The sequence below is a fragment of the Panicum virgatum genome, chromosome 8K (genome assembly GCF_016808335.1).
Source record: "Panicum virgatum strain AP13 chromosome 8K, P.virgatum_v5, whole genome shotgun sequence".
Lineage (NCBI taxonomy): Eukaryota > Viridiplantae > Streptophyta > Magnoliopsida > Poales > Poaceae > Panicum > Panicum virgatum.
The window spans coordinates 38,769,085-38,781,641 of NC_053143.1; the positions used below are offsets into that span (position 1 = coordinate 38,769,085).

General features: G+C 43.3%; 1 protein-coding gene across 1 annotated transcript; it reads left to right on the forward strand.

The window, feature by feature from the left end:
* Positions 1-1,801: 1,801 nt before the first annotated feature.
* Positions 1,802-3,929, forward strand: LOC120644593 (probable receptor-like protein kinase At5g20050). The gene is made up of 2 exons (XM_039921241.1): positions 1,802-1,977; positions 2,758-3,929. The coding sequence occupies exons 1-2, from the start codon at positions 1,873-1,875 to the stop codon at positions 3,748-3,750; spliced, it is 1,098 nt and encodes a 365-aa protein (XP_039777175.1). The 5' UTR covers positions 1,802-1,872; the 3' UTR covers positions 3,751-3,929.
* The last annotated feature ends 8,628 nt before the right edge of the window (positions 3,930-12,557 follow it).

The following is a 12,557-nucleotide window of genomic DNA, read 5'->3' on the forward strand; positions in this document are numbered from 1 at the left end:
TAGATGTCAACGAGCTTTACAACTTTGGTATAGAACTTAATTACATCCGAATCCATTTGAAATTTTTAAAATTTTCAAATTTGAAATCAGATTGCTAATAATGTACTTTTGAAGTACTAAACAATCTCAAATAAAAAAGTTTTCAATTACAAAGATTTATATTTTGTTGAATTGTTCAACTTTGATATATAACTTATTTACATCCGAGGTCATTTGAATATTTTATAATTTATGATTTCAAATTAGATAACTTATAATAATATTTTAAAATATTAAATAATCTCAAATACAAAAGTTGACAACTACAAAGTTTTAGATTTCATCGAGCTGTACGACTTTGGTATAAACTTTTTTTACATATGAGATCATATAAAAAAGTTTGTATTCAAATAATACATTCACTAACTCTCTGATATCTAATCACACGTATACTTCTTATGAGATGTTTCAATTTTGTAAACATCATCATGATAAAGTGTGCGAAATCTTCTCAACTTTTTATCATAGCATCCACGTGTGATACCATCACATCAAGACAAATCTCTTGATTTTCAGACTTCATTTACTTTTTTAGAATTTTTAAATAATTCGGACACATGTTCGTGGTTGTGTTTCATGGACAATATGTTCGAAATTTCTTTTCATTTGATGGGTATGGTCTCAAACTGGGTTAAATAGCATGAATTTTATTTTTCCACTCATTTTACTCTAGACCTTGAATCACTTTCGGTTCAAATTTGACTTAATTCAAAAAATTACTTGAAATGAAATTATTTAGTTAAATATAGCAAACAAATACAAAAATATACCAAATTTAAATATGAAGTAACACAAGTTATGTGTAGGGAGTAGAAAAAGTTTTGAGGTAGAAGGAGAAAAAATTACTCTTTTGACGTGTGCAAAAAAAAGGCACACGGCAAAGTATGGATTTGTCGTGTGCCAAAGAAAAGGCACACGGCAAAGTATGGATTTGCCGTGTGCCAAAAAAAGCACACGGCAAAGTATGGATTTGCCGTGTGTTTTTTTAAGCCGAGTGTTTTTGTCGTGGCACACGGCAAAGTTGCTCTTTGCTGTGTGCCCGATAGAAAGCACACGGCAAACAATGAAACACAGGCAAACATCGAGTTTCCGGTAGTGCTAGAATATCTAATTCTAGACTCCGCATGAAGTACTAAATGAAATCTGTTTGCAAAATCTCTTCAGGGATAGGTATAATTTTTCGCGAAGAATCTAACGATGGTAATTAATCGATGATTGGCCGTTTAGATGCTACAGCATCCTCTAATCACGCGGTCAAAGGTCCCATTAGATTCGTCTGGATTCCTATCGTAGGGTACTGGAGTTGATTTTGTAAACTGCCTTTATTTGACGGGAACATATTAGGTGCAAACCAATCTCTCCGTGCAAACTACAGAAACTTCAATCTGGGTCATAGGATCAACATCCAAGGGGAGGGGTGCAAGTGGATGGGAGGGGGAATTTGCAAAAGTGTGATTACCCAATATAAGGGCGGGTTCAGATTGTAAAATTACTCAATCCCCCATGCCCCTTGGATGTTGATCTGATGATCCAGATTGAAGCTTAGTTTGCACGGAAAGATGGGTTCGCACCTAATACGTTCCCTTATTTTGACACCCCTAATTAGGGGTCAGAATATCTTCTAGTGTCTTCTAGGAAGTTACCAAACAGGGCCAATGCTTCGCCGAGAAGTCAAAGATTCACGCGTCCTTTTTTTTCCAGCAAGGCAGCAACCCATTATATTCGTTGAAGCGCACCCACAATTCCGGCGCGCCTAGTAAACTCTCCGCAGCGCCTTTTCTTCGCTAGCTGTTCATCCAACCTACAGATCCTAAGTGTTGCTAGATTAGAAGCATGGCGGATGTAGAAGACTGCAGTCCTCCTGTTGCTGATCCTTGTGGAGGACGAAGCTGTAAGGAAGCACTGAGAATAATGAGGGCAATCTTACATGGGTTAATGGTAACTACCTTATTCTCTGTGAGCTTGTTTGCCGGCCTTTATCGTTATCGTAAACATAATAATCCTTATCCATACGATGGCCATCAAGATATGTACGGTGTCGGATCGCTGGTCGCTGAGATCGTAGCCTATGCTGCTCTTGGCTGCCTATACATCTACAACTCCTCCGGTCGGCAGGAGAAGGTCATCTCTGCTGGATATCTTGTACTCGTTCTGTCTGCCTGCCTTCTCTCCTGTGTTGGAATGCTCAGTGGAAGTTACAGCATATGTGAATTCGTTTTGGGGGCCAATATGGTGGCTGTATCCACTTACTGCGTCTGGAAGTGGAAGCTTAGCATTATCCTGCCTGCTAGGTTGACCAACAATATGATGGCTATACTACCCCTATCAAGGAAAAAGACCATAGCAACCATCTTACATGCTGCAATCGCAACTGTCCTATTGGCTCTGGTCATAGTTTCCTATGTTTTCGCCCAACACGACCACGACCCATACAGTGTTGCAGTGTGTCTAATTCAGTTAGGAGCCTACAATGCCGTTGGTTGCCTATATATCTGCAGCTCCTCTCGTCGGAAGGAGCAGGTTATCTCCGCTGGATTTCTTGTAGTTCTTCTGTTCGTCTTCCTCCTTTCCTCCCTTCCCAACAGTGGTCTTCGCATCAGCCTCATTTTCGCGGCCAATGTCTTGGCTATATCCTCGTATTGCCTCTGGAAGCTCTATGGGGTCTATCCTTTGCTCCGAAGATGGCTTGATGCTCTTGATTGTGATCCGGCGCGACAGGAAGAGGCAGTGCTCCATCAACCCCAACTTTCTACCCCGATTCATATCCAAAAGGTGCTGCGGGAATTCTCGAGTGATGAAATCCAAGCCATGACACAAGACTTTGGAAGCATGGTAGGGCGAGGCGGCTCTGCCCAGGTCTTCCGAGGGAGCCTCGACGACGGCACGCCCGTCGCCGTCAAGCGGATCAACATCCACGGCGGGCGCACCGTGGCCGGCGAGGAGGACTTCCGGAGAGAACTCTCCATCATCGCCAACGTGCACCACCGCAGCCTGGTGCGCCTCCTCGGCTACTGCCTCCAGCGCGGGGGCGGCCTCTACCTCGTCTACCCCTTCTTCGACAACGGCTCGCTTGACAGGTGGATCTTCCACGGCACCGAGGAGCAGCGGCGCCAGCTGACGTGGCAAAAGCGGTTCTGCATCGCCGTCGACGTGGCCCGGGCGCTCGCGTACCTCCACAACGAGTGCCACTGGCGGATCCTGCACCTCGACGTCAAGCCCGGCAACATCCTCCTCGACGGCGACCTCCGGGCACACGTCTCCGACTTCGGCATCTCCCTCTCCGTCACCCGGGGCCTTAGCAGCGTCGTCGACACGGAGCACCTCAAGGGGACCTTCGGGTACATGGCGCCCGAGATGCTCTACAACGCGGTGTCCGACAAGTCCGACGTGTTCAGCTACGGCATGACGCTCCTCGAGCTCGTCGGCGGCCGCCGGAACATGTATCCCTCGTTGGAGACGCCGGACCTCACGCGAGACTACTTCCCGTACATCGTGCGGGAGAAGATGGCGAGGGGCGAGGTCTTGGGAGCCGTGGACGCGGCCATGGCGCCTGTGGACGACGAGGCGGCGGTGATGGCCGTGCTCAAGGTGGCCATGTGCTGCATCCAGAACCAGCGGGAGATGAGGCCCAGCATCCAGACGGTTGTGGATATGCTTGAAGGCCGGGTTGCCATTGAGCTCCCACCAGAGAGCCGCCATCACCTGCTCTGAGTACTTTGTTGAAGCTAGCAACTTTTTTCGGTGTGTTACCTCACTGTACTGGCACTAGGAGACCTGTACTCTGTGCATATAGCGCCGATAGTATTTTTTTTGTTATTTTCCTTATGGAACATTTAGATTTTTCTAAAACTAATTTTTAAATAAATTGGTTTGATGCTATCAATCATATTGTCATCTTATCTTACTATTTAATTGGAGGCTCAGGTCAAAGAAAGAAATATTTTGCTTACATCACGTTGCGTGAGTCTAGATGCTATTTAACAATATCTTTTAGTACAGTATTGGGATATCTTTTAGTATTGGATCGTAATCGGTAGGAGGTGCTTAACATGTATGCATATTAAAGTTTCCATCTTGAAATTGTTTAAACTAGTACGGCTATATTTCTCCGTTTCAAATTGTAGGTCGTTTGATTTTTTTGACCCCAAGTTTGACCAGTCGTCTTATTTAAAATTTTTTGTAAAATATCACTTCTTTTGTTGTGGGTTGCTTTATCAATATAAGATCTTCAAAAATGACTTAAATTTGGCAATGTTTGCACAAATTTTTGAATAATACTACTACAATAAAAGTTGTAGGGGCGGGTGAAAACGTATTTTTAGGGGCGGGTAGAAAATCCGTGGCTAGTTCTCACTGCTAAAAATACCCCTTTTTTAGGGACGGAAAACGAACCTGACCCTAAAAATCTATTTCCAGAGGCGGGTCACACCCGCAACTGCCCATGGAAATGCATTTTCAGGGGCGGGTCACCCCCCACCCGCCCCTACAAATGGATTTTCAGGGGCGGGTAGGGCAGTGACCCGCCCCTGGAAATGAATTTGCAGGGGCGGGTGGGGGTGACCTGCCCCTATAAAAGATTTTCCCGCCAATAATTTTTCAAATTTGAAAGTTTCAATTATGTTTTCTGCTATTTTTTGCAATTTGCCGCCAATTTGCATTCAAGCCAATTCAATTCATTCAATGTAGTAGGCGATCGAAACATAGAATATATTCAGTAAATAAAAATTCTTACGCATACAAAATTAAATTATATGAAAACTAAACATCATTACAGTACAAATTGTTAAAGTGTATATTGAATACATGTTTTTCTCCTAATCCTCCCTAGGACCGCTACTAGTGGCGGCACGGTGCTGTTGGTTCTCCCATTCACGAAGCCCAATGTATTTATCTTCGGTTGCCAAATCTTGTACTTCATGGCAAAATTTGCCCCTCGCGTTGACCACTTCATGCATAATGAAATGGCACAAATCGTCGACTACATTTAGAAGTTGTTTCTCGTGGAGCTGGCTACCGTGTTCTTCAGGATAAATATGCAATTATGGAAATCATGGTAAAATTATGCAAGTGGTAGTGACATTAAAAAAAATTGTGTATCACCCTTGTGGCCCCTTAAAGAGTAGCCCCTTACACGTTCTGGATCTATAGTATATCACCCTTGCTGCCTCATATTCTCACACATGTAGTACCCACAGTATACCGAACCTGCGGGTTGCTTGTGGCAGGGGAATCTTGTGCGCAGAGTCATTTCACTAGGTTTGTCGGCGGGATGAGCTCCTCCTTTACGAATGTAGAACTTGTAAGCCCTATTTTAAAATGAATGAAAAAATAAATGAAAGTTAATTTATATATGTATATTTCTCTAGAGAAATAAACAAGATGTGCATGGGAAAGATAAAAAGAAATTCACTCACAATTGTATAATTTTTAAGAATTCTTTGTAACGCTTGGTTGACCAATCCAAGGAGTCGAAAACGAGAATTTTTCCGAGCTTTGGTTGTATAAGGAAAGCAATTCAGTGATTTCTGAGGAAAATAAATATTATGTACATTTTGTAGGCATGGATCCGAGCAATTGTTTATTATGAAATGGTCGATATTGGACTTCCTGGATGTGGTATGGAGCATATATGACATCCATGTCTTCCCATCGTGTCATCATAAGCGATATGTAGGCCGCAACATTTGTGATGGTCTCCTCATGAAATTTTTTTCGTGCCTTTTGTTTTTCCTTCTTGGTTGGAAATGGCTTTAGGTAGTCATCAGTGTCCGGCATCCATTTTGGCAAGGCGTGCGCAGCCTCGTAAATCACAGCAGGGTCAAGGTATCGGACCTTTTTCTTTATAATAATGGCATCATATGTTTGCATCCTGTAGATAATAATGTATGACAATTACATATTTATGCACATAACATAGTTCTTTATGCAGTAATACAAAATGAATTAGTATCATGAGCACTTACATGCACCAGAGTCGAGCCATTTCAATACCAAGTTGTTGGAGACGGAACATGTGCTGTATGTCTCAAAATCGAACATGATATCAAAGATTCCGGGCCCCTTAGGTCCAAAAACATCCGGATGGTGCGGAGCATATATGGTTTTAAGGCCAAGTATACATGCCCTCTTGTACCAATGATGAAGCCTCCGCATATAAGGAGGACAATCCCTTAATGCCCGGTCCGGTAGCAAGTCCTTTCCATACACAAACTTTAAAGGAGCATCCTCCAAGTCTTGAATTTCATCAACCCCAATTGACAATTTGAATTCCGTGTTAGTGCGGGGCGTAGAAAAGCCGGACCGTCTGTTGCCACTAGAACTTGGTAGATTATCCTTGGACTTAGCCTTCTTAGACTTTGCATCAGACTTTATATTTGTGTCGTGCCATCTATTAACGATTTCTGACCCTTCTTTGTCCTTTTGGTATGGCCGCAGCATTCGAGGCAGCAATGATCGAGCAATCAAAGTCGGGTCCGGTGATCGAGTCCGTGGTGCATGTAGTGATGGCTCTCGTGTTGGTGATACTCTGGCCTGTGGGGATGGCTCTCGTTGTGGTGGTGATATGGGGGCCTGTGGGGATGGCTCTCGTGGTTCTGGTGATACGGGGCCTTGTGGGGATGGCTATTGTGGTGGTGGTGATACGTCAGCCTGAGGGGATGGCTCTCGTTGTGGTGGTGATACGGGGGCTTGTGGGGATGGCTGTCATAATGGCGGTGATGGCGGAGGTAGCTCTCGTGGTGATGGGTGTTGGGAAATTGGAGCCGCTGGTGATGGGTGAGCCTGAGGTGTTGGCTCTCGTGAAAATGGAGCAGCTGGTGATGCCTCTCGTGGTTCTGTTGATGGTAGGGCCTGAGTAGCCAAAGGTACGTGATCAACCAGTAAGATATCTCGTTTATGCCATAGAATGGTGGTACCAACACATTCTCCAAGGCAACTCTTTCCATCTGCAGTGGGGAAATCTATCTCGTTATCCTCATAGCTTGATTTTAAGAGCTGCTTGACTTGTACGCATGCATATTTGATGGGGATCGGTTTTCCCTCAAATAAACCCCTAGCCGGATGCACTTGGGCCTTGGCTACTAACTTTGTCTTTCCAGCTCTGCCGACCGGATATAGTAACAAGCAGGAAGTAATAGTCATTATGGTATCCACCGGGTAATGCTGAGCTGTGGTCAAGGCGACACTACTCTGTGCACATGCCGAACTCGCTTGGCCAAGTACTGGTGGGGGCATGACCACCTCTTGGGAGACAGGAATCATAAGTCGGCCTGACTGCTGCTACTCCGCGAGAGTTGCAAAAAATAAATCCTTGAACCTTGCTTCCATTGCACTCTCTGCTGCTGCCACGATTTCTTCTTTATAGCGGTCATGGCTCCTGTACCTAGCCCGGTCCTTCTCGAACCCATCTCTGATGCTCAATTTAGAGGACATACCTCTAACACAGCCTCCATGCTCTTTAGACCCAATGGTCGTACTGAGCACATCCTTCTCCCTATTGGGTTTGAACTCACCTTTTTTCTGTAGTTGGGCAAGTTGTAACATCCTTTCTGCCACCGCTTCCGTCTCAGGTTGATCAAATTTTGGTTTGCCTTCAACTATTTTTGGCTTTCTTGCTTCAAGCCATAGCCATCCACGGTCGTCAATTCCTTCATAAGGGTCGGGTTGGCCGGCAGAATATTGCCGCCTCTCTTTCACGCCTCCACTGGTCGATCTTCCTTTGGTACCCACATGGCCAAGGGCGGACTTTATGTATGTTGCTCTTTGCCAATTCAGTCTTCTTCTGGCTTAGGGCTCTAGCTTTTTCAGTGGCCTTCTGCCGAACAAACTCTTCCCATTGTGCTGGTGTGATGTCCCCGTAATCTGCGAATGGAGTTCGACCCTTCTGGACATGCTGTGTATTCAGTTCGCTCTTCCACTGGCGGAATGTTTCACCCAACATCTTCATAGCATAATGCCTAACTTGTTCTCTAGTTTCTCTGGGCAGAAAAAAAGTTCTGCTCAACAATTTCCACATCACTTCTTTTCTCCCCTCAGGAACAAGGGGCCAACTTGGGATCGTTGGATCCAAAACCATCTTTGTCCTTATTATAGCACCGATAGCATTTCGAAACTTTGCAAGAATCTGCGGAGGTTCTACGGGCTCTCCTGCCACGCTAATTGCATTAACAGTAAATTGCCCTTCGGGGTACTGGTTTCTGCCTCGCTGACCCCGTTTCCTTTTGTTATGTACGTCAGAGGATGTACTTGCAGGTTCGGGGCCCGAGCTTTCATTGTCTTCCTCTGTGGGGCTAGGGGCTTGGCGTCGGCGCTTACGCCTTCCTGTCGGCGCCTGCATGGATCACGATTCGTCAAGTCCTAATGCGTAGTCTATGAAAATGTATGGAATTGATTCATTGTAATTTGTCGTGTTTTCATTACCTGACGTTGTTCCGGTTTGTAATCCGGATCAAGCGCCTCCATTGAACGGCGGTCTCTTTGCGGAAACGGGTGTGGATCGAGCGGATCCGGCCACCTGCCGTCTTTCCAAGCCCCTTTTCCAATCCTAGTGCCATCCTCGTCCCCACTTTCAGACTCGTCCGTCGCGGATTGGACATCAACATCGGCTTGGGTCTCCGACTCCATCTGGGATGCAATTTCTCGAAGCTCGTCTTGCAGTTCGGCTTCATCCCTTCGTGGGGAGGATGACGACGGAGGATCCATTTACGACTTTTACACGGATCACGAACATTTCACATTTAATATACAATTACTTGGAATACAAATGCTGCAAATGCACATTAAACGATTCCAAATTTAAGCCACAATACAGACCTCGTACTTTGTAATAAAGTACAGAAAGAATCCACAATGTCCACTTATACAAATTGCACCAATAAGTTACAATTATTTTGAATAGAAATGCTACAAATGCAGACTGTATAAGTACAATATGATTCAATAATACTACAATACTACAAAATAAATCAGAAATAAGACATTCAATTTACATTTACAATACGAAGACTTTGAATTAACACATTGTATCAAAAATATCACATGGGGAAATTGATAATCGGAATATCATACACTTTGAATTAACAAAATTATAAAGATTGCAAATTGCTAATTTGAATAGAATATGGCATGGGAAATATGGAGACACATCACATGCTATTATTTAATTTATTCTAAACCCTAAGTTATTCAAATTATTCTAAACCATTAACCCTAAAATAATACAAATTACTCTAATTATTCTAAACCATAAATTCTTTTGAATAATTACTTGCAACAAAATAATTAAGATATAATTTAAATAAAAATAAGACTATATTTCGAACCCTAACTCTAACCCTAACAAGGGGCTTACACCCGGGCCCCACATGTCAGTGGGTACCCGGGCCCCACATGTCATTGGCTGGCGGATGGAGCTCATGGGGAAGGAGCGGCTCACGGGGAGGCGGGTGGCGCCGGTGGCGGCGGGGAGGTAAGAGCTGGTGGGGAGGAGGCGTACGGGCACAGGCGGTGGCGGGGAGGGACGACCGCACTGGGAGAAGGCGGCCGGGCGAAGGCGGCCGGATCTGGGGTGCGGCGGGGATGAGGCGGCCGCGGCGGAGGAGACGGGCGCCGTGGACGAGGTCGGGCGCGGAAGCCGGCGGCGAAGGAGGTGGCACGGCGGTGGGGAGGCACCGCCGGGGAGGACGCGGTCGGAGGCAAGCGCGGAGGAGGTGCGGGTGAGGCACCGACCCGCCCCTACAAATCAATTTTCAAAATACGCAGTTGAATCATTTAAATCCAAAAAAATAGTACAAAGCATCAAAAAATTCTGAAATTTCGAACTTAAGCGTATTGTCATCTATACAATAAAAATAAATAATTCCACTTGTGTAATAAAATAAATTGTCTATTTCCTAATGTGGAACTAAGTCACACTATCATCACATATCACTTAAGGCTAACTTTATGTTTTGAACACTCTTTATCACTAAACATCTTGAATTGTATTGTTCATATTTTTGACGTGTTGTTCACCTCATCAAATGCTTGTGATAAAAATTTGTCATTTTTAAACTGTTTTGCAGGTCTATTTCAATTAAATGAATTTCCTGAATTATTTTGAAAATGATTTGTTGGGGCGGGTGGGGGACAGTCCGCCCCTACAAATCTTTTTCAAAATTATTGCAAAAATTGTTTTAATTCAAATGAAATAGTAAAACACATGATAAAATTGTCAAATTTTTTTTCATAGCCATATTGTGACATGTGTGGTACGAGAAAAATATCAGAATCACATTGGAGCATTGGAGTGTATATAACGAATTAAGGTGTTAAAACAACAATATAGGCATGTATCATACTAGTATCTCATATCACTTAAGGCTAACTTTGTGTTTTGAACACTCTTTATCACTAAACATCTTGGATTGTATTGTTCATATTTTTGACGTGTTGTTCACCTCATCAAATGCTTGTGATAAAAATTTGTCATTTTTAAAACTATTTTGCTGGTCTATTTCAATTAAATGAATTTCCTGAATTATTTTGAAAATGATTTGTTGCGTCGGGCCAGGCCCCACCCGCCCCTACAAATACATTTGTAGGGTTGGGTGGGGGAACAGTCCGCCCCTAAAAATCTTTTCCAAAATTATTGCAAAAATTATTTTAATTCAAATGAAATAATAAAACACATGATAAAATTGTGACATGTGTGGTACTAGAAAAATATCAGAATCACATTGGAGTGTATTCTGAAAAATATCAGAATAATTTTAAAAAAGATTTTTTGAAAAAGAATAATTTTGATAAAATAGTGAACTTTAAGGCTATCTTTGATTCAGAATCTCATCAACAATATCAAAATCTGATACAAAATGAGGCTAATGTTTTGAACAATTGTATTACCATAAATATATTACAATCACTTTCGCGCATTAATACAGAAATGCACGATATATTTAAGCGGTAATAATTCTCGATTCACCATCTTTGCGCACTCAAGGCTTCTCATCTTTTTCTGATGCCTGCTTCTATAATTTTAATCTTCTGTGGAAGGTCTGTTAAGAGGTTTATTTGATCATACTGATTGTATTCTTCCACATCATCGATTCCCTCAACTCCTATGATATTTTGTTTTCCAGGGACAACAACGTGTTTTGTCTTCTTTACGATATTAGCTACGTAGAGTACTTGTGCGACTTGTGAAGCAAGTACCCATTGGTCGTGTTTGTATCCAATATTGTTGAGGTCTACAACCGTGAGTCCATATCCATCCACCTCAACACCTTTCGAATGTTTGACCCAACGACACCGAAAGACCGGGATTTGTATATTAGAACTATAGTGCACTTCCCATATATCTTCTATGACACCAAAATATATTATATTTTGTCCTGTTCTCTCGTCTAAGGCTGCAATAGGAACACCCCTGTTTTGGGACACAGTCTTTTTGTCCTTGGCGGCAGTATAGAATAGATATCCATTAATATCGTACCCTTGCCATGATGTGACCTGGCTAGATGGACCCGCTGCCAATCTTTTGATTATTTGTTCCTCCATGGACTCTTCATCTAGTAGATGCAGGTCCTTCAACCATGCAGTCAGTCGACGTTTGTGTTCTCTCATGATCCAATCAGCCGAGCGACCATTACTTTCTGCACGAATCATTCTCAAGTGTTGATTGACTAAAGGTGTCATTAACGTGAGGTGCTGCAAGATGCTATAATGTGCTTTTTGCACACCTTTGAAATCTTTGTCGATGAAGATTTTTCTCCCAACCGTGCCCACACCTTCCAACCTCCCCAAAAAACGTGGAATTGGCAAACCAAGGGACACGTTATCCTTTAGGTAACCTAGGCAAGACTCGATGACTTCCTCGGTACTGTATCCCTCTATCATGGACCCCTCAGGATTAGCACGATTCAGTACGTATCGGTTGAGGACGGACATAAAATGCTCATACGTCCACATTTCATGAAGGTAAAGTGGACCAAGTGCCCATATCTGGTCGACTATGTGAATCATTAGGTGTTCGGTTATGTCAAAAAACCCCGGAGGGAAGCACATCTCGAGCTGCGCCATAGTTTCCACAATGAATTCTTTGAGATCCTGCAACTCATCTTCATCTATCACCTTTTGTGAAATCCTATTGAAGAAGTAACACAACCGAGTGATTACCATCCTTACATATACTGACTTGATTGCTCTGATTGCAATCAGGAGGAACAACGTCAGCAACACATGACAATCATGACAGTTATAGCCGCATAGTGACAAATCTTTCATCGACACTAGTTTCCTTATGTTGGAAATTGAAACGACTAGGGACTCTGATCCCTCTTAAGCTCTCGCACATTGCCTTCTTCTCATCACGTGTCAAGTTGTAGCTAGCTGGGGGAAGTTCGTATCTACCATTCCCTTTCTCAACAGGGTGAAGATCTTTTCTTATCTTCATGGCTACCAAGTCCTGTCGTGACTTGTACGTATCCTTTGTTTTGGCAGATGTCTCCAGGAGGAGCCCAATTGTGTTACCAAACACATTT

Bases quoted from the DNA above. Each gene is read 5' to 3' on its own strand.
- LOC120644593 (XM_039921241.1), top strand. From the start codon at position 1,873: ATGGCGGATGTAGAAGACTGCAGTCCTCCTGTTGCTGATCCTTGTGGA. The intron at 1,978-2,757 runs GTAACTACCTTA...CCGGCGCGACAG, and splicing joins CAATCTTACATGGGTTAATG to GAAGAGGCAGTGCTCCATCA.